This window comes from Ornithorhynchus anatinus, chromosome 9 (assembly GCF_004115215.2).
Source record: "Ornithorhynchus anatinus isolate Pmale09 chromosome 9, mOrnAna1.pri.v4, whole genome shotgun sequence".
NCBI lineage: Eukaryota > Metazoa > Chordata > Mammalia > Monotremata > Ornithorhynchidae > Ornithorhynchus > Ornithorhynchus anatinus.
This window is the reverse complement of record NC_041736.1, coordinates 59243899-59265381: the sequence shown is the minus strand read 5'-3', so window position 1 is coordinate 59265381 and position 21483 is coordinate 59243899. Positions and strand designations below refer to the sequence as shown.

The following is a 21483-nucleotide window of genomic DNA, read 5'->3' as shown; positions in this document are numbered from 1 at the left end:
GCTCGTCTTTCTCTACAGTTTTCTTGTATTTTCTATTTCTCCCGGCTACATGTTTCCGTGCTTTGTAGCTGCTTTCCCTCTGTAGGCTCTAAGCTCTCCACGTTTCCTCCTACTAGAAATCCCGAACCGGAGCTGGGAGAGAACCGTCGCCGAACGCCACCGAAGAGAGGCCACGGGCCGGTCGATCCGAGATTTGCATTTTAACTAGGACCCGCGCAGCCCCGGCACGGTGGCAGGCAGACACGGGTCGTTTTCTACATTTTCCCATTTAGCTCCGGGCAACCCCGGAAGCGGATCAGGTGATAATGGGATCCTTGGGGCACTGTTCAATTCAATCGGGGGCACGGGAGGGGGAATGCTACTCGAGGTCAAGTTTGACAGGTTGGCGTTCCACCTGGCAGCCCTGGGTCAAATCCTGACCGGGATGCCAAATACCTGACGTTTCTAAGGAACCGAGTGGTGTTGCCTAGTGGATAGAGCCCGGGCCTGGAAATCAGAAGGACCTGCGTTCTCATCCCGACTCTGCCACTCATCCGCTGGATGACCTTGGGTGAGTCACTTCACTTCTCTGGGCCCCAGTTACTGTATCTGTAAACTGGGGATTAAAACAGTGCACCCCACGTGGGACATGGACCGTGACCAACCTGGTTAGCTTGTATCGACTCCAGCGCTTAGTACAGAGAAGCAGCGTGGCTCAGTGGAACGAGCACGGGCTTGGGAGTCAGCTATGTGACCTTGGGCAAGTCACTTAACTTCTCTGTGCCTCAGTTCCCTCATCTGTAAAATGGGGATGAAGTCTGTGAGCCCTGCGTGGGACAACCTGATTGCCTTGTATCTACCCCAGCGCTTAGAACAGTGCTCGGCACAGAGTAAGCGCTTAACAAATACCAACATTATTAACATTATTACAGTGCCTGGCACATAGTGAATGCTTAACAAATACCAGGAAGAAACAAAAAAACAAAGTAGGCTGGCAAGTGAGGGGGCGGTGGTCCTATTGGAGACCCCAGCTGATTCCCGGTCCCTAACGCTCATCCAAATTTCTGCCAGATGACAGCCTTGGGTGAAGTTTATCATTATGATTAATGATATTGGTAATAAAAATAACTGTAGTATTCATTAAGCACTTACTATATGCCCGGCACTGAACTAAGTGCTGGGGTAGATACAAGCAAATCGAGTTGGACACAGTCCCTGTCCCACGTGGGGCTCACAGTCTTAATCCCCATTTTACAGACGGGGGAACTGAGGCCCAGAGAAGTGAAGTCACTTGCCCAAAGTCACGCAGAGGATCGACGGCTGAGCAGGCATTACAACCTAGGTCCTTCTGAATCCCAGGCCCATGCTCTATCCACTAGGCCACACTGCTTCCTCAAGAAGAGGACTCCAGAGTAAGAGCCGGATGGAAGTGCTGACACCATTTTGATTTACGCCCCAGAAACAATGCTGTGATGTCTGACTCCCGGTTGGGGACAGACATCTTGGAGCTCAACTGTAATTTGGCGAACGGCATTTCTGCACTAATGTCATGTGACGCTGTTATTATGTTTCCTATTTTCCACGTCGCCCAAGCTGTATTCATCCTCACAGACGTGACTCTCAAGCTCAATGGAGATCTCCAGAAAGTGGATCTGGGCCCTCCGGGGATTGCTCTTTCCCTTCCAAATGGGGCGGGGGCGTTCAGTCACGATTTCGCCGCACAACGTACGAGATCTTACCGAGAGTCGCAAGCCATTTCCCCACCTACGGAGGTGTAAACTGCTTTGAGTTCGGTGGAACCCCCATTTCGGACACTCCAATTTAGTTCCAGGTCAATTACCTCCACGACCCTCGATCGGTACGTAGCTCACGTCGGCACACGTGAGAGGTAATGTCGATGCTAGATTCCCGCCTCACACATTTCTCGCCTGACGCCTCAGCTTACGGCTCGTTGCCCTGGACCACAGACGATACGGTCAGGAACGGTCACTACACTACATTGGATCCAACAGGTGCGAACGGGACAACCTTGCGAACCTCAAACGGTAAAGCAATGCAGTCGGGCAGGGACGTTTACCCGACGGTCCAGAGCCCAAGTGACATTCCCGGATCCCAGCAGAGACCGGAGCTGAGAGCCCCCACAGCCCAGCCACGGACCACGTCAGTACTTGGTACAGTGCCTGGCACACAGTAGGTGCTTAATAAATTCCATTTTTTTTCAATAAAAACATGGCACCCTCGAACCTCCCTCTTTGGTCTGGAAGGTACTGCTGATTTAGGACAAGGCCCAGGCCGCATTTGCCAACCCATTGAGCGGTCGACCCTAACGCTCCCCGCGCACAACCACCTGCCAAACTGCCCGCAGAAGCTTCCGGTCTCCTGATCCGCTGCCCAGACCTGTGACTGTTGCCTGGGCAGGGAATCCTCAGTGCCCTCAGGCCCCGACAGAGGCCAGAATCTCCACCAGTGTTCCACAATCGACTATGTTCTTCTCCAATCATATTCCCGGGCCCTCGTGAGCTTTGGTGGCATAACAAAGGCAACCAGTGCCCCTTAGTTAAAACTTGGAGCGGGGGTCAAGACCTGGGAGGATAGCAGAGGAATGGTCTGTTTGTTCTGCTCGGGGTGAGAATGGACATAAAGAGAGAGAGAAAAAAGAGGGGAAGGAAAGGGGGAGAGAAAGATGGGGAGAGGGAGAGAGCGATACAGGGAGGGAGAGAAAGATGGAGAAAGGGAGAGAGATGGGGGAGAAAGATGGTGAGAGGGGGGGGGGGGGGGGGAGGGGGGAAAGGGAAGAGAAAGAGGGACAGAGAGGAGGGGAGAGAGAGGGAAAGACAGAGGAGAGACAAAGGAGAGAGAAAGGGGAGAGAGGGGGAGAGAGAAGGAGAGAGCGGGGAGAGAAAGAGGGAAAAAGAAGGAGGGGGGGACAGAGAAGGGAAGATAGAAGGGGAGAGAGGGGGAGACGGGGGGGACACAGGAGGGGGATAGAGAGAAGGGGAGAGAGAGGGAGGGAGGGGGAAGCTTATCACCCAAACCCCCAAATTACAGCCGTCATGATCAACACAGCACCATGATGATGACGACTCGAAGTCCCGTCTAAAAATCCAGAAGACACCCGGTCCCACCGAGGCCGGACAAAAAAAGTTCTTTCCGGCCCCGTGACTCTCTGGGCCTGAGCGGCCCCACCAGCCGACCCCGACACCAACGTCTCCACCTCTCTGCTCCGCACCCACATAGCCGCCTCTGCGGGTCTCCGGCGCGGGACTTCGACAACGTCCTCCCCGCCAACCTTGCCCGACCGTACGGTCAAGTCAAACGGCCGATGTTTCGGGCCAACCGGGAGGTAGAGATCAAAGAACGGGCGTTTTGGGTCAACCGGGAACCCCGACGCGGACCGGCGAGGCGGGGGGCGGCACTTACGGTCATTGCATAACGGGCCGCTGAAGGAGGTCATGCTACAGTCGCAGCTGAATCCGTCCCACTGCTGCAGGCACACGCCTTGGTTGGCGCAAGAATCCTCTTGACACGTGGTGCTGGGCCCTGCGGGGGGAATCCGGAGAGAAGCCAGGTGTCACTCGTCCGTCCCCTCCAAGGCCGCCGCCCGCTCGGTTCGGGACACAGATTGAGAACACGGGGACTAGTTGCCAACACCTTAAATTGAAGGGTCGAAACCCAGAGAGTGGACCGCCCTCTCTAGTGGGAACAGCGTTGTCTATTGCCGGGGACCGTACTGAGCGCCTACAGAGCTGGAAGCTTCTGGCACTTTCCAATAAGGAGAGGCCCAGGCACCCGCACGTGACACCGACAGAGGGTCAGCGGCGAAGCTCCGGAGCCGCCGGGATCCCAGAAGCGGGACTCGTGTCCCACTTCGCCTTGGGCGAACACCGGATTTGGGCTTCCGGACGAGGCGGGGGACCCGCCCGGTGAACAGAGGAATTTAAAACATCGGGAGATGGAAATGAAGACTGGCAAAATGACCCACGGGTTGGAGATTCCGGGAACCTGTTCGGCAAAAATGTGGATCGGAAAAGGAGAGCGACTTTTTTTTGTCCCTTTTTTTTTTTTTTATTCACTTGTCAGGTATGTTGGCAAGTATCAGCTCATCCATGCTTGAGCAATCCCATGCATTAAAAAAAAAATCCAAAAATAAACAAATGAAATAAATCAGTGTATCGAAGCCCTGGCGTACTCCCGAAATCACATACAGCGGCAGACCGAGCTAATCTACGTCTAAGGAATCAAAACTACCACTGAAAGTAAAGCACTGAAAACTAGAAAGGTTCAAAGCACTGAGGCAAACACTATACAAACATGTTCAAGACTGAAATCCTTTATGCGAGATAGGTCGTTCGGATGGGGTTTCTCGCGGGAGGTCGTGTCAGGGGAGGGGCCGGAGAGGAGGAAAGCGGAAACCTGAGCCAAAACAGGCTTTCAGGCGGATGGGGGAGACACAGTTATTAGCGGTCTCCCTCTGTGCATTACGGGGTTTCAGTCTTGTGCCATACACACAGGGCTATCTACCTTGCAAGTCAGCTTTCATCAATGCAACTTTGTCAGCAAAAAACGAAACAGAACAAACAAACAACAACATAAAAAAAAAAAGCAAAATATATTAAATGTTAGTAAGCAATACTGAAATGTCGCAAACACAGAGAGAAAACATTGGGCGTCGGAGGCATGCTGCTGTTTCGGGGAGAGAACGATGCCGGGGGGGGAAGCAAACAAATTCATACCAACAGCCAGAAATCTTAAGGCAAGTCAAGAGGAGAAAGCGGCAATTTGCCGCGTTTCGCTACAGATATAACGGTTAATTGAGCCGATGACAGGTGATGAAAGAAAATTTAAAGTTCTTTTTGGGTTTTTTTCTTTCTTCGCGCTAAAGGAATGGATGACCCAAATGAGTTGCTGCTTGCCTCCCGATTGGATATCCATTCGTCATTTTTAGAAACAGTGCCTTACATCTCCCTCATCCCTGGATTTCTCCTCCAGTCGCAGCAACTAAGACTTCCACTGGCGTCATAAGCCATTTCCTGCCTTAAACTGGAGTCCCCTGGGACCGTGTCAGCCAGCTAAGTTGCTTTCAACCACTTCTGGGAGGTGGCGGGGGGGACCCACCCCCATTTATTCCTCTCTCCCCCAAAGCTTTGCGTAGGGTAGTCACGGTTAAGTATTCCATTTCCATCTTAAGTTATCAACATCTTTCATAGTGCTGCTGGTAATTAGTTCCCACCATTCCCTTGGGTTTAATGTAGGTGAGGAGGAAGAGAGAGAGAAAGAGCGAGAGAGAGAGTGAGTGAGACAAAGTCAATTATATAAAGTCAATTAGGGGCTGTGTCTGCTTGGGGCAAAAATCAATGCTCTTTGGGAAAGAAAAAAAAAATTCTCCAATTCAAATGTTTAAGGGGCCAAATAGGGGAAAATCCTTCTCTTCATAGAAGAAAAGGAATTAGCCAATTATTACCATTTGAGATCAGGTACGTGGAAACAAATAATAAGCGTGGTATTGGCTAAACGCTTACTATGTGCCAAGTCCTGCACCGAGGGCTGGGGTAGATACAAGATAACGAGGTCCCACATGGGATTCACAGTCTAAGTAGGAGGAAGAACGGGAATTGAATCCCCATTTTACAGATGAGGGAACTGAAGCCGAGAGAAGAAGTGGCTTGCCCAAAGTCACACAGCAGGTAGGTGGCACAGCCGGCATTAGAACTCAGGACTTCCAACTCCCAGGGCTATGCTCTTTCCACTAGGCCACAAAATTTAGAGTGGCGTGTGTTTATAAATCTGCACACTCATTACCTTCGAAGGTACAATCCACACCCGTATATGGAGGGGTGAGAGGACGGGAGACGGAGAGGGAGAGAGAGAGGGAGAGTGTGTGCTTGTGTATATGCATGGATGGGACGCTCATCATTTTTCAAAACTATGTTAGAACTGGGTGAACAGATGGAAGAGCTCCTGAATGGTCGTACAGCACCCAGAATCCCCTAAATGCCGAGGTCTCGATGGCTAAAGCTGACCAACCTTTAGGGGGTTGGGTGGGGGGAATGTGGATGTTAACCCCAAAACCTGACACTACACATTTTTAAGACTTTAGACAAGAGGTTTGGTCTAGAGCCTGGGAGTCGGAAGGTCCCGGGCTCTAACCCCCGCTCCGTCACTTGTCTTCTGTGTGACCTTGGGAAAGTCACTTCATTTCTCGTTGTCTCAGTTACCTCATCTGTAAAATGGGGATTAAGACGGTGAGCCCTATGTGGGATAGGGACCATATCCAATCTCATTAGCTCACATCTACCCCACCGCTTAATACAGTGCCTGGCACATAATAAACACTTAACAAATACCTAAAACAACTTTAGAACTGGAAGACTGGCTTCAGAGTCTAAATTCCGCCCGTCACCCCCATCTGTGCCTTCCCAGAATGCTCTTCCCTGTCTGACAAGACACCTGTTGCATGACAATTGCCTTCTAGAAGACTTCTCAAACACCATTTAAACATCTGCAGCAGCTGACACGCTCTGCCTTCCTGAATTTATTTACACTTTAGTTGTACAATGCTCCATTTCATCACTCAATTAAATTTAGAAAACAAGGCACGGGGATGTTGGTACCGAGACTGTGGATAAAAAAACCAAAAATCCAACAACTTAGGGATGAAAGAGCTACAGATGAAGGTTAAAGCAAGGTTCTATAGCGGGAGAAAGGGAATAGTTGCCGCTACTTGCCGAAGCTGTTTATAGAGCAGAGCCTTTATCAGTCTGCACCGCCGTGATTCGATAACTATGAAGCCGTCACCAAATTTTAGCATGTTTCTTGGTGGGCAATGGACTTGGTGAATCATCCACCCCGATGCCCCCAAAATGGCAACCAGTGGGCAGTTACTTCACTTCACTCCAGTCAAAACATGGACTTTCTCTCCGGCACCGCTGTGGCCGCAAAGGAGTCCAGGAGAACGGCCCTATCTACCCCGTGAGCGTTCTAGCCCCGTCACAACCCAGGCCCTGCCCCAACCTTTCTCAGCTAAGTCCAGAATGGCCTCCAACCATCCCCGAGGCGCCCCACTAGTTGAGAGAGACTGCCAAGATTTTGGATGAGAAAAGAGAAGCAGTGTTTCCTAGTGGATAGAGCCCGGGACTGGGCATCTGAAGGACCCGGCTTCTATTCCCGGCTCTGCCACGTGTCTGTTTTGTGACCTTGGGCAAGTCACGGCACTTCTCTGGGTCTCGGTTACCTCATCTGTAAAGTGGGGATTTACACTGTGAGCCCCATGAGGGACGGGGACTGCGTCCAAACTGATTAGCTTGGATCTATCCCAGTGCCTCAGTACGGTGCCTGGCACAGAGGAAGCACCGTAACAAAATCAACAAAAAATCCCCAGGAAGAGCCATGTTAGCCCATCACCAACCGTCTAATACAGCGCTCCTCATGGGGGACACATACTGGCTGTTGGTTTGCGTGGGGGTGTCACGTGACAGAGAGATCCCATACCTTCACATCCTCTCTCTATCTGCCCGTTGCAAAACAGGGCATCGGAGATGAGGTCGGGCAGCCTTCCGTTCAAGTCCACCGAGGCCAGGCACCCCTGGAAGCCTTCCTTCGCGTGGACCAGTTTCGGCAAGGATTTGTACATCTCTTTGGCCACGCCTCCAATGTACAGGTCACCTGTGGAGAAATGAGAAGGTGAGATTCGGCTGGACCCACCTCGGGCACGTTGGTCTTAACGTTAGGAACGACCGTTCTCTAGACTACGGACAAACTTCCTCCCGATAGACGTTTATAAATACTGCGATAATGTCATCCCTCCGACCTCTCCGGTTTGGACCGGATAACTCCCGGCCCTATGCTGAGAAGCAGCGTGGCTTAGTGGCAAGAGCACGGGCTTGGGAATCTAATTCCACCTCTGCCACTTGTCAGCTGTGTGTCCTTGAGCAAGTCACTGCACTTCTCTGGGCCTCCGTTACCTCATCTGTAAAATGGGGATGAAGACCGTGAGCCCCACGTGGGGCAACCTGATGACCTTGTATCTACCCCAGGGCTTAGAACAGTGCTCGGCACATAGTAAGCGCTTAACAAATACCATCATTATTATTATCACTCCGAGCTCCTTCCCTCAGACGCCTCGCTGGCGGAAGCCGTTATCGTTCCCATCAACCTCCACTGACGCCGCCCGGGTTTGGTTGGGTGATTCTTGAGCCGGATTCTTGAACGGCAGGACCTCAAGACCGGACATCGGGGTCACTCAGAGCCGTAGACCTTGGTGCATCCACTCTATGATTGTTCAGCTAGCTTTTCCCCAGATTCTCATAGTTGCTTTCACCTGTTCGTTCATTCATTCAATAGTATTTATTGAGCGCTTACTATGTGCAGAGCACTGTACTAAGCGCTTGGAATGTGCAATTGGGCAACACATAGAGACAATCCCTCCCCAATGGCGGGCTCGTAGTCTAATCGATCGTCTCGGGGAATTGACCGTTCCATCTGGCGATGCTTCTTTTTCCAATATAATGGCTACCCTCTCTCTGCCAAGACTGTAAGCTCGTTATAGACGGGGACTGTGTCTGTTTATTGTTGTATTGTACTCTCTCAAGCGTTTAATAAAGTGCTCCACACAAAGTGCTCAATAAATATCACTGAATGAATGAATTGCTGAAAATACAAAACTGCCCTGGGCTCAGATATAGATGATGGTATTTGTTAAGAGTTTACTACGTGTCAAACACTGTTCTAAGCGTTGGGGGAGATATGAGCTCGTCAGGTTGGGCACAGTCCCTGTCCCATCTGGGGCTTACCGTTTTAATCTCCAGTTTACAGATGAAGTAACGGGAATGACTTGTCCAAGGTCACATAGCAGACAAGTGGCGGGGTCGGGATTAGAACCCACGACCTCTGACTCCCGAGTCCGTGCTCTTGCCACTAGGCCATGCTACTTCTAGGGTGTATCTCGTCGCCGGCAGGGAATGTGTCTGTTTATTGTTTTATTGGACTCTCCCAAGCGTTTTGTAAAGTGCTATGCACATAGGTACCGCCCAATAAATAAAATTGACTAACCCAGAGTTTAGTACAGTACTCAGCTCATTGTAAGTGCTTAACAATACAACAAAAAGAGAGTCGGGGACAAGGGATTCTGGCTGGAAGTTTCGTGAACCATTTCTGCTCCTAAGCTCGAGCCAGGCGACGGGAGGAGGGGAGGCTCATGTGGACAAGTGTGAACCACAGAGTACAGGCTTGGGGAGAAAGTGCGGCAGTCTTGGCGGACCCCCTTTCCTGAGGCTTCCCCCTGCCTCCCACCCCCGGGCCTGTCCACCCGGCCGGGGCCTCACCGGGGCCCCGTCTCCGAGCTCCCGACCATCCCGGGCCCGTCTGGGCTGCGGCCCTGAAGCCGTGATCCCGGTGGTCGGCCGCACGGCCGCCTCAGGCAGGCCCTCCATCTTGGCGGCGGCTGACGGGACCGCGCGTGGCCGGACCGGCCGATCACAGCCCCCGACGACACGGTGGGAGGGTGAGGGTAGAGGCGATCCCCAGAAGCTGGAGCACGCTGAGGGGGATGAGGGAGCGGGGGGCTTCACGGGACGGGAAACAGGGGCTTCTTTCCCCAGTCTCTTTCTGGCTCCTCTCTCTTCCCCCGGCTGCTTCACACCACCCGCCACTGGGCCAGGGGTTGTCACGCACCATACACGGGCTACAGGACAGTGGCTTTTTCTTCACTACCTCCTGAGCCTTCTCAATTCCTCTCCCCGTCCATCTCTCCCTTGATTCTTCCTTTTCCTCCCCCCCTTTTCTCTCTCTTTCTTCCTCTCTCCCTCTCTCGCCCCTCTTTTTCCTCTCCCGTTCTCTGTCTCTACCCTTTTCTCTCCCCGCTTCTTCCTCTTCCCTTAGCTCTCTCCCCTTCTCCCTCTCTCCCTCCCTTTCCCCCCTTCCCTTCTTCCTCTTTCTCCCCCTCTTTCTCTCCCCTCCCCTCCCTTGTTTCTCTGTCTCTCCCGTTCTGTCTCCCCCTTCTTCCTCTCCTTCTTCCTCTTCCCTTAGCTCTCTCTCCCTTTCCCCTCTTCCCTTCTCCCTCTCTCTCTCCCTCTCCTCCCTCTTCCTTCTTGCTCCCCTTCTCTCCCTCCCCTCCCTCTCCTCTTTCTCTCTCCCTCTCCCTCCCACCCCCTTCCCTGTCTTCCCCGCCTTCCCAGGCCATTATCTCATGCTTTCTCTCCGGCACCAGCTGACCCACATCCTCACTAGAGGTGGGGGTGGGGAGGAAACTGGAGAGAGAATAGCATTTCATGAAAATGAGAGAGACACGACTAAATGGAAAGACACAAAGCATTCCCACTCAACTCCGGGGGAAGGCTGTGGGTACTGCGAAGCGCGTATTCGGCAGGCAGCGGGGGGCCGCTCTTATGCCATCTCGGTAATCTCATGGAGACTGAGTCAATTCTCCTTTCTAAAGGACATAAATACAATGTCTCCAAAGTCTGAGGAATGCGCTGGGAGATTTATTGCAGCAAAACTCCATTTTTTTTTTTTCCTGTTTTTCAGTTCTGGGTTGCGGAAGGGCTGCCCTTGAAAGCCGAGGGGCCGGATCTTCCTCCTGCAGTGCTCCCATGCCTGGCGTTCCCTCCAGCGGCCAGCACCTGTATGCCGCAAGGGCACCCGGAGCCTTCTGGTCCCCTGCCCCCCACCGCACCCGGCCCTCTTCGCCTCTCCAAGCTCCCTGAATGGAAAGAACTCCTCATTAGCGGCTTCAAAGCTCTCCATGCCCTTGCCCCCTCCCACCTCCCCTCCCTTCTCTCCTTCCCCAGCCCAGCCCGCACACTCCGCTCCTCTGCCGCCGCTCACCTGCTCGCTGGGCCTCGTTCTCACCTGTCCCTTCGCCGACCCCCGGCCCACGACCTACCTCTGGCCCGGAATGCCCGCCCTCCTCAAATCCGCCAAACTATCCCACTTTCTCCCTTGAAAGCCCTACTGAAAGCTCACCTCCTCCAGGAGGCCTTCCTGGACTAAGCCCCCCTTTTCTTCTGCTCTCCCTCCCCTCCCCATAGCCCCGACTCACGCCCTCTGCTCTCCCCGCCTCCCTGCCCCACAGCACTTGTGCGTATATACGTACATATTTATAATTCTATTCATTCTATTAATGTGTATATACCTATAATTCTATTCATTTCGATGCTATTGATGCCTGTGTACTTCTTTTGATGTCTGTCTCCCCCCTTCTAGACTGTGAGCCCATTGTGGGCAGGGATTGTCTCTATCTGTCGCTGAATTGTACTTTCCAAGTGCTTAGTACAGTGCTCTGCACACAGTAAGCGCTCAATGAATACACCTGAATGAAAGACCCTTCCTCCAAGGTGGAGGAAGAGGTGTCTGTAGTACCCGACAGTTCTCCCAGAAAACCCAAAGGGATTGAACCTGAGGGCCTGGAGCAGAAACAGTCAGGAAGGAGCAGCGTGGCCTAATGATAAGAGCCCAGGTTTGGGAATCAGAGGGCCTGGGTTGAGAAGCAGCGTGGCGCAGTGGAAAGAGCACGGGCTTTGGAGTCAGGGCTCATGAGTTCGAATCCCAGCTCTGCCACTTGTCAGCTGGGTGACTGTGGGCAGGTCACTTCACTTCTCCGTGCCTCAGTTCCCTCATCTGTAAAATGGGGATTAAGACCGTGAGCCCCACGTGGGACAACCTGATTCCCCCGTGTCTACCCCAGTGCTTAGGACGGTGCTCGGCACATAGTAAGCGCTTAACGGATACCAACATTATTAATCCTGGCACTGCCACTTGTCTGCTGTGTGACTTTGGGTGAGTCGCTTCATTTCTCTGCGCCTCAGTTTCCTCATCTATAAAACGGGGATTAAAAATCGGTTCTCCCCCCTACTGTCTCACCCAGGACATGGACTGCATCTCAATTGACCTGTACCTACCCCAGCGCTTAGAACAGTGTCTGACACATATTAAGCGCTTAACAAATGTCATTAAAAAAAAAGAGGAGGGGGGCATCTTCCCTGGGGAAGCTCCCAGGCTCTCTTTTCCTCCCTGTCCTGCTCTGGACTGGGTTTGGAATGCCAGTAGCCCCTGGGTCCAGCAGGAGTCCAGCACAAGAGGGTCAGTGGGGCATGCTCAATGGAAAGAATAATAATTGTGGTATTTGTTCAGTGCTTACTATGTGCCAGAGACACATAGTCCTGGAGTGGATATAAGCAAATCGGGTTGGACACAGTCCCCGTCCCACCTGGGGCTCACAGTTTCAATCCCCATTTCACAGATGAGGTAACTGAGGCCCAGAGGAAGCAAACTGACTCGCCCAAGGTCCCCCAGCAGACAAGTGGCGGAGCCGGGATTAGAACCCACGACCCTCTGACTCCCAGACCGGGGCCTATCCATGACGCCATGCCGCTTCTCTAGTCATCCCCTCCCTCAAATGGTGGTATAATTGTTTGGGCCCACATTCATCTCCTGTGGAACTGACACGGTGCCAAATTACACCGAGCACAGGGGTGGCTGGGATTAGAACCCAGGTCTTTCTAACTGCCAGGCCCGCTCAGTGGAAAGAACCCGGGCTTGGGAGTCGGAGGTCATGGGTTCGAATCCCGGATCCGCCGCTTGTCAGCTGTGTGACTTTGGGCAAGTCACTTAACTTCCCTGTGCCTCGGTTACCTCATCTGTGAAAGGGGGATTAAAACCGTGGCGCCCCACGTGGGACAACCTGATCACCTTGTATCCCCCAGCGCTTAGAACAGTGCTTTGCACCTAGTAAGCGCTTAACAAATACCACCATTATAATCCACGAGGCCGTGCTGCTTCTTGCCTTCTTGCGATAACCACTCTGGCATTCACGTGGTCTCCGGGAAGCAGCGTGGCTCAGTGGAAAGAGCCCGGGCTTTGGAGTCAGAGGTCATAGGTTCGAATCCCGGCTCTACCACCTGTCAGCTGGGTGACTGTGGGCAAGTCACTTCACTTCTCGGTGCCTCAGTTCCCTCATCTGTAAAATGGGGATTAAGACCGTGAGCCCCACGTGGGACAACCTGATTCCTCTGTGTCTACCCCAGCGCTTAGAACAGTGGTCTGCACATAGTAAGCGCTTAACAAATACCAACATTATTATTATTACCCTAGGCCACCCAGGACTGATTAAGACAAAGCCAGAAAGTGTCCCTCCTCTCCCCACACTCTGCCCGCCAACCATCATCCTTTCATTTGATCGTTTTTATTTATTGAGCACTTACTGTGTGCAGAACACTGTACTAAACGCTTGGCAAGTACAATTCGGCAACAGATCCTGGATGGCTGCGGAGGGCAAGGCCAGGATCCAAGACTGCACCAACCCTGGCAGGGAACCTGTGTGCTGTGGGACCTGGGGAAAGTTACTTCACTTCTCTGGGCTTCAGTGACCTCATCTGTAAAATGGGGATCGAGACTGTGAGCCCCATGTGGGACAGGAACTGTGTCCAACCAATTTTGCTTGTGTTCACCCCAGCGCTTAGTAAAGTGTCTGGCACACAGTAAACCCTTAACAAATGCCACGAGGGTAATTATTATTATTATCCACCTCTGCTCCACCAGGTGAGCAGCAGAAACAAGGTCGCAACTGCTGGATTGAATCCTTCCTTTCCCTGACTGCAGATTAGAGAAACGGCGTGGCTTAGAGGCAAGAGTCCGGGCTTGGGAGTCAAAAGTCGAGGGTTCTAATCCTGGCTCCGCCACCTATCAGCGGTGTGGTCTTGGGCAAGTCACTTCACTTCTCTGTGCCTCAGTTTCCTCATCTGTAATAGGGGGATGAAGACTGTGAGCCCCACGTGGGACAACCTGATCACCCTGTATCTACCCCAGCCTTTAGAACAGTGCTCTGCACATAGTAAATGCTTAACAAATACCCACATTATTATTGTCTCTACCTGTTGCCGAACTGTACTTTCCGAGTGCTTAGTACAGTGCTCAATAAATTCGATTGAATGAATTGAATGCCATCACCGGCTCCGGCTTCCCGGGGGGCTCAAGGTGAGCCGCTCCTCCAGAGAAGAATGAACCACCGTGTGCCCGCGGAAGCAGCGTGGCTCAGTGGAAAGAGTCCGGGCTTGGGAGTCAGAGGTCATGGGTTCGAAACCCGGATCTGCCACTTGTCAGCGGGGTGACTGTGGGCGAGTCACTTCACTTCTCTGTGCCTCAGGGACCTCATCTGTAAAATGGGGATTAACTGTGAGCCTCACGTGGGACGACCTGATGACCCTGAGTCTACCCCAGTGCTTAGAACGGGCTTAACAAATAATGATAATGTTGGTATTTGTTAAGCGCTTTCTATGTGCCGAGCACTGTTCTAAGCGCTGGGGTAGACACAGGGGAATCAGGTTGTCCCACGTGGGGCTCACGGTCTTCATCCCCATTTTACGGATGAGGTAACTGAGGCACCGAGAAGTTAAGTGACTTGCCCAAAGCCGACAAGCGGCGGAGCCGGGATTCGAACCCATGACCTCTGACTCCAAAGCGCGTGCTCTTTCCACTGAGCCACGCTGCTTTTCTATACCAACATTATTATTATTTGGGAAGAATTACCAACATTCTTCTTCTTATTATTAGGGAAGAATTGGACACAGAAGGATGTACAGCCACCTGAAAATTTCGATTTTCCCCCACCCCTCTACCCACCCCCCCAAAAAAGCAGTGATTTTTTTGGTAGCCCTGTGGCGACCTCTGCTGTTCTGCTGAAGTGCTCAGCCCGTGGAAAATAGCCCCCCTTGTTCTCCATCTCAAAACCATCATCATTCCCGAGACCGGTTATTTCTGCACCCTGTCAGAAGCAAAAAAAACACATATAAATAGGCTGAGTCTGTAAAATAAAAAAAAAAATTGCTTTGAGGCAAACAGGAATGCCAATTGAGTGTGAGCGACAGGGACGCATCTCTGTGACACTGGAGACGGAGGAAGCGGCGGGACCTGGCGGAAATTCGTTCCTTCGATCGTATTTGTTGAGCGCTTACTCTGTGCAGAGCACTGAAACGGCAAGGGTTTGGGAGACGGAGGCCCTGGATTCTAATCCTGGCTCCGCCGCTTGTCTGCCGTGGGACCTTCGGCAAGTCACTTCGCTTGTCTGGGCCTCAGTTACTTCGTCTGTTAGATGGAGGTTAAGGCTGCGGGACATTGGCTGTCTCTAACCTGGTAAACTTCGATCTACCCCAGAGCTTATTCCTGGCACATAGTAAGCACTTTACAGGTACCATAAATGAAGAAAAAATATTACTTATTCACACCCCATCCCACTAATAGTTTCCCTAGGCACCGGCCTCTGTGCTTACCACCAAGGAAAACACGATGCACCACAATCCCATCTCTCCTCAGAGAGAAGCAGGGTGGCCTAATGGAAAGAGCGCAGGCCTGGGAGTCAAGCGGACTTGGGTTCTAATTCCGCTTCCGCCATCTGCCTTCTGGGCGACCTCAGGGGAGCCGTTCAAATTCCCTGTACCTCAGTTTCCTCTTCCGTGAGACGGGGATGAAAAACCCCTTCTCCCTCCCACCTAGGCTGTGAGCCCCATGTAGGACACGGACCGCGGCCACCACGCTCGACCGTAAGATCGTTGCGAGAAGGGAATACGGCTACCGACACAGTGGTAACGTGCTCTCCCAGGCGCTAAGTACAACTGCCCTGCACCTAGGAAAGGGTTCAATAAATACCACCGATTGTTGCCGGTCATCAATATTTTTTGAGCGCTTACCGTGTGCTTGGGAGAATATAATACCACAATAAACAGACACATTCCCTGCCCACAACGAGCTTTCAGTCTAGAGGCGACAGTCCAGAGGATTGTACCGTGTCCTCTCCAGCGCGTCATACGCGGAGCCGAACAAATAGCAGAATCATCATCGTCGTCGTCAACATTTGATCTGACCAGAGAGGCCGCGGAGTAACCCACTGTCTGCCCCAGGATCCAGCCCCCCGCCGACCCCAGCAACCCCCGGCTTGTGCTTACTTTTGAGATCCAGGTTCCGGGCCCCGGCCGTGCTCTGCGTGGTGATTTTCGTGTCAATCTTGACCGTGTGGAGGTTGTTGGTGTCCCTGGAAATCATCACGTTGTGCCACTGGTTGTCATTGAGGGGTTTGTTGGAGCTCCCTTTGATCAGGTTGGCGCCATTGCCCAGATCGAACACGTAGTGTAAGTACCTGGAAGACACCGGGGAGTGGGGTCACCGGGGCCTCGGGGTAGAGGCCGAGTCCAGGGAAGCACGCTGGGATGTTATCCGTCTGTCCGCTTTCTCCTCGGAATTCCCTAAGGCCTTCTTTAGAGCCGGAGCCCGTAGAGAAGCAGCGTGGCTCAGTGGAAAGAGCATGGGCTTGTGAGTCAGAGATCATGGGTTCGAATCCCGGCTCTCCCACTTGTCAACTGTGTGACTGTGGGCAAGTCACTTCACTTCTCTGTGCCTCAGTTACCTCATCTGTAAAATGGGGATTAAGACTGTGAGCCTCAAGTGGGACAACCTAATACTAATGCTGGCATTTGTTAAGCGCTTACTATGTGCAGAGCTCTGTTCTAAGTGCCGGGGGAGATACAGGGTGATCAGGTCGTCCCACGTGAGGCTCACGGTCTTCGTCCCCATTGTACAGATGAGGTAACGGAGGCCCAGAGAAGTGAAGTGACTTGCCCACAGTCACACAGCTGACAAGTGGCAGAGTCGGGATTCGAACCCATGACCTATGACTCCCAAGCCCGGGCTCTTTCCACTGAGCCACGCTGCTTCATGATTACCCTGTATCTACCCCAGCGCTTAGAACAGTGCTCTGCACATAGTAAGCGCTTAACAAATACCAATATCCTCATTATTATTTTGGGGAAGAGGGGGAAAAAGACTGTGTCCAGTCAGCTGATCTTTTACCTACCCCCGCACTCAGTACAGTGCTTGGCACAGAGTGAGTGTTTCACAAACACCACCATCATTGTTATTTACAACGCGATGCTGAGATGCTCTCTCCAGCTGCCTCCTCTTTCTTTTCGGGCAGGGAGGAGTCAATGGCAAGAGGGTCTCCCGGATTTTCCGAGCCTCGGGTTCTCTGGCAAGCGTAGGCCGCCACGCCGGCCACCTTCGAAGCCCTTCTCAATTCACATCTCCGTGACCAGGCCGCATTTCCCCTCCCCGCCCTTCTCTCTCTTACCCCTGTACTCAAATCCGTCCCCCTTAAACACTTGATATAATAATCATAATAATGTTGGTATTCGTTAAGCGCTTACTATGTGCCGAGCACTGTTCTAAGCGCTGGGGGAGACACAGGGGAATCAGGATGTCCCACGTGGGGCTCACAGTCTTAATCCCCATTTTACAGCTGAGGTCACTGAGGCACAGAGAAGTGAAGCGACTCGCCCACGGCCACACAGCTGACAAGTGGCAGAGCTGGGATTCGAACTCATGACCTCTGACTCCAAAGCCCGCGCTCTTTCCACGGAGCCACGCTGCTTCTCCAGCATGCCCCCTACCCTCTGCCCCACAGCACTTACGTCCACATCCGGACACCCTGCCACTGCCTCATCTGCCATTTATCCATCTGTCTCCCCTTGTGGGCAGGGAATGCATCCGCCAACTCCACTGGCCCCTCCCAAGCGTTCAGCACAGTGCCCCGCACCCAATAAGTGCTCAGTAAATTCATTCAATAGTATTTATTGAGCGCCTACTATGTGCAGAGCACTGTACTAAGCTCTTGGAACGTACAATTCGGCAACAGATCGAGACGATCCCCGCCCACTGACGGGCTTACAGTCTAATGCCGCCGGCTGATGGTATTTACTGTTCTCCCTCCTGCTTACAATGTGAGTCCCCAGTGGGAAAGAGACTGTGCCTGACCTCTTTTTTTTATGGTACCGGTTAAGCACTTACTATGTACCAGGTACTGTACTAAGCGCTGGGTTAGATATAGGCTAATCACATTGGACACAGTCCAGGTTCCGCATGGGACTCACAGCCTTATTCCCCAATTTAGAGAGGCTAGGAAAAGTTAAATTGCCTTGACTTGCCCAAGGTCACTCAGCAGACATGCGGTAGAACCGGCATTAGAACCCAGGTCCTTCTGACTCCCAGGCCCGTGTTCTATCCACTAGGCTACGCCGCTACCTGTGACTATTCTGTGATTATCCTGTTTCTTCCCCAGTGTTTAGAAGGGTGGGCTTCGGAGTCAGAGGTCATGGGTTCGACTCCCAGCTCTGCCACTTGTCAGCTGTGTGATTGTGGGCGAGTCACTTCACTTCTCTGTGCCTCAGTTACCTCATCTGTAAAATGGGGATTAACTGTGAGCCCCACGTGGGACAACCTGATTACCCTGTATCTACCCCTGCGCTTAGAACAGTGCTCTGCACATAGCAAGCGCTTAACAAATACCAACATCATTATTATTAACAGTGCTTGAACTAATCATCCAATCGTATTTATTGAGCGCTTACTGTGTGCAAAGTACTATACCAAGCATTTGGGAGAATACACTGTGTGACTTTGGACAAGTCACTTAACTTCTCTGTGCCTCAGTTCCCCCATCTGTAAAATCGGGATGAAGACTATGAGCCTTATGTGGGACAGGGACTGTGTCCAATCCAATTATCTTATATCCACCCCAGCGCTTAGAACAATGCCTGGCACACAGTAAGCCCTTAGCAAATACCAGAATTATTATATTCATTATTACACTATAACATTATTACCAAGTAAGCTATAGCAATACAGACACATTCCCTGCCCACAGTGAGCTTACAGTCTAGTGGAGGGACACAGATATTAATATAAGCACGCAGCTTAGTGGAAAGAGCACGGGCTTGGGAGTCAGAGGTGGTGGGTTCAAATCCCTGCTCCACTATTTGTTGGCTGTGTGACTTTGGGCAAGTCGCTTCACTTCTCTGAGCCTCAGTTCCCTCATCTGAAAAATGGGGATTAAGACTGTGGGCCCCATCTGGGACAACCTGATAACCTTCTATCTCCCTCGGTGCTTAGAACAGTGCCTGGCACATAGTAAGTGCTTAACAAATACCATCATCACCATAAATGACGTACAGTGCCCTGCACACAGTAAGAGCTCAATAAATAATAATGTTGGTATTTGTTAAGCGCTTACTCCGTGCAGAGCACTGTTCTAAGCGCTGGGGGAGATACAGGGGAATCAGGTTGTCCCACGCGAGGCTCACAGTTAATCCCCATTTTACCGAAGAGATAACCGAGGCACAGAGAGGTTAAGTGACTCGCCCACAGTCACACAGCTGACAAGTGGCAGAGCCGGGAGTCGAACTCATGACCTCTGACTCCGAAGCCCAGGCTCTTTTCCACTGAGCCACGCTGTTTCAATAAATACGATTGAATGAATGCAATTACAGATAGGCACGTAAGCGCCGTACGTCAGGATGATAATGTCGTAATTATAGCATATTTCACGGTATCATTATTACGGGGTGCCGGCCCCGGGGCCACCTACCCTTTCACCAATTCCACGACGATGAAGTCGTTGCCGTCCCCGCTGTTGTAGAGGATCAGGCCGTCCAGGGAGGTGGTCTTGAACTGGAAGAAGAGGTGCATGGACGTGTACGCCTGCAGCGTGGCTAGGGCCACGTGGCTCGACTTGGTCTTGAAGGTGACGGGGTCGGCGATGATGTTCCGGAAGCCGAAGCGGGCGTTGAGCTCGCAGTACTCGATGTCGCCGTTCTTGCACAGGTCGATGTAGGCCATGCCGTTGAAGGTCAGGCTCTGCAGGTGCCCGATGAAGTTGGAGGGCACCGACGACAGGTAGCGGCGCTCCGTGATGATGCCCGTCTCGATGTTGTGGAACTCGAGCCGCGTGTGGTCGCCCGCCATCTGGCCTGCACGGGGCAAGGACGTCGGCGTTTTACCGTCCCATCCGGGGACGCGCGGCCCAGGGGGCCGGACACGGGGGCCGGGGGGGCGGGAGACCCGGGTTCTAATCCCAGCTGTGTGACTTTGGGCGGCGCGCTTTCCCTCTCCGGGCCTCGGTCTCCTCCTCTGTACAATGGGGGCTGGATCCTGGCTTCTGCCCTCTGGACCACGAGGTCGTTATGGGCAAGAAATGGGTCTACCAGTTCTGTCGTATTGTATTCTCCCAAGTGCTCAGTGCAGTGGTCTGCACAGAATAAGGGCTCCATAAATGGGAAGCAGCCTAGTGAGAAGCAGTGTGGCTCAGTGGAAAGTGCCCGGGCTTGGGAGTCAGGGGGAAGGGGTTCGAATCCCCGCTCTGCCACCTGTCAGCTGTGTGACTGTGGCTAAGTCACTTCACTCCTCTTTGCCTCATCTGTAAAATGGGGATTAACTGTGAGCCTCATGTGGGACAATCTGATTACCCTGTAGCTACCCCAGCGCTTAGAACAGTACTCTGCACATACTAAGTGCTGAACGAATACCAACATTATTATTATTATTAGTGCATAGCACCTGGGCTTGGGAGTCAGAAGGACCTGGGTTCTAATCCCGGCTCAGCCACCTACCTGCTGCGTGAACTTGGGCAAGTCAGCCAATCATATTTATTGAGAACTTACTGTGTGCAGAGCACTGTACTAAGCGCTTAGAAGAGTACAATAGGACAATATATCAGACACATTCCCTGCCCCAAAAGAGCTTACAATCTAGAGTCACTTCTCTGTGCCTCAGATGCTTCATCTGTAAAATGGGGATTAAGGCTCTGAGCCCCCAATGTGGGATAGGGACTGTATCCAAACTGACAACCTTGTATCTACCCCAGCACTTACTAGAAGAAGCAGCGTGGCTTAGAGGCAAAAGCACGGGCTTGGGAATCGGAGGACTTGGGTTCTAATCCCGGCTCCGCCATTTGTCTGCTGTGTGACCTTAGGCAAGTCACTTCACTTCTCTATGCCTCAGTTCCCTCATCTGTAAAATGGGGATTAAGGCTGTGAGCCCCAAGTGGGACAACCTGATTACCTGGTATCTACCCCAGCACTTAGAACAGTGCTTGGCACATAGCAAGCGCTTAACAAATACCATTATCATCATTATTATTATCATTATTATTACAGTGCCTGGCACATAGCAACCACCTGACAAATACCATTAAAAAATAAATAGATACCTCTGATGCCGATAAAGGGTATTCAATAAATAGCACATCTTCCTGAGAAATGTGACCCATCTTTGTTCCACTGACCACCCAAGACATCTTTGTATTTTAAAGGGGCTGCCCATCTTGGGGTGGAACTCCTTTGTATTCATGGCTCCGGCTACGCACTCATGTTTTTAAAGGCAAGGGGAACTGACAGGAGAGGTTTCTTAGCACAGACTCAACCCTCGATCACGTTTGGATCTTAATAACCGGATTCTTTTTTTTTCCCCTTCTGCTCCCTAAAGGAGTCACAGATGAGGTTCATGCAATAACATTTACATATTACCCTTAATCGACCGTGCTATCTAGCGTTGGCTAGGGGGCTCGTTTGGGTGGAAAGGAAGCCACTCTGAGGACAAGTGAAATTAAATTTCAAATAAGATCTACCGCACCTTTATTATTTATTTATTTTCTTCTGTGAGCCATCATTCTGTAACAGGTATTATCACTCT

At 52.0% G+C, this 21483-nt stretch overlaps 1 protein-coding gene and 1 long non-coding RNA gene across 25 annotated transcripts in view; one reads left to right on the top strand and one right to left on the bottom strand.

Annotated features, from left to right (window-relative positions):
- Positions 1-21483, bottom strand: part of NRXN1 (neurexin 1) — a 637736-nt gene that overhangs the window by 254249 nt on the left and 362004 nt on the right. For 15 of the 23 annotated variants that reach the window (XM_039913072.1, XM_029072504.1, XM_029072510.1 and 12 more), the window contains 4 exons: positions 19382-19763; positions 15912-16102; positions 7468-7641; positions 3400-3519 (listed from right to left, as the gene is read on the bottom strand). In XM_039913072.1, coding sequence (XP_039769006.1) covers positions 3400-3519; positions 7468-7641; positions 15912-16102; positions 19382-19763 — 867 coding nt within the window. Of the gene's footprint in view, positions 1-3399; positions 3520-4500; positions 4528-7467; positions 7642-15911; positions 16103-19381; positions 19764-21483 lie in introns of all 23 variants that reach the window. The other 8 variants (XM_039913064.1, XM_039913065.1, XM_039913071.1 and 5 more) reach the window with 1 other exon arrangement.
- LOC114814331 lies at positions 2521-4146 on the top strand. 2 transcript variants are annotated; one of them, XR_003762120.1, is made up of 2 exons: positions 2521-2584; positions 3028-4146. It is a non-coding gene; the product is annotated as an uncharacterized LOC114814331 (long non-coding RNA). The 2 variants fall into 2 exon arrangements; XR_005660344.1 differs by having other exon boundaries at positions 2546-2604.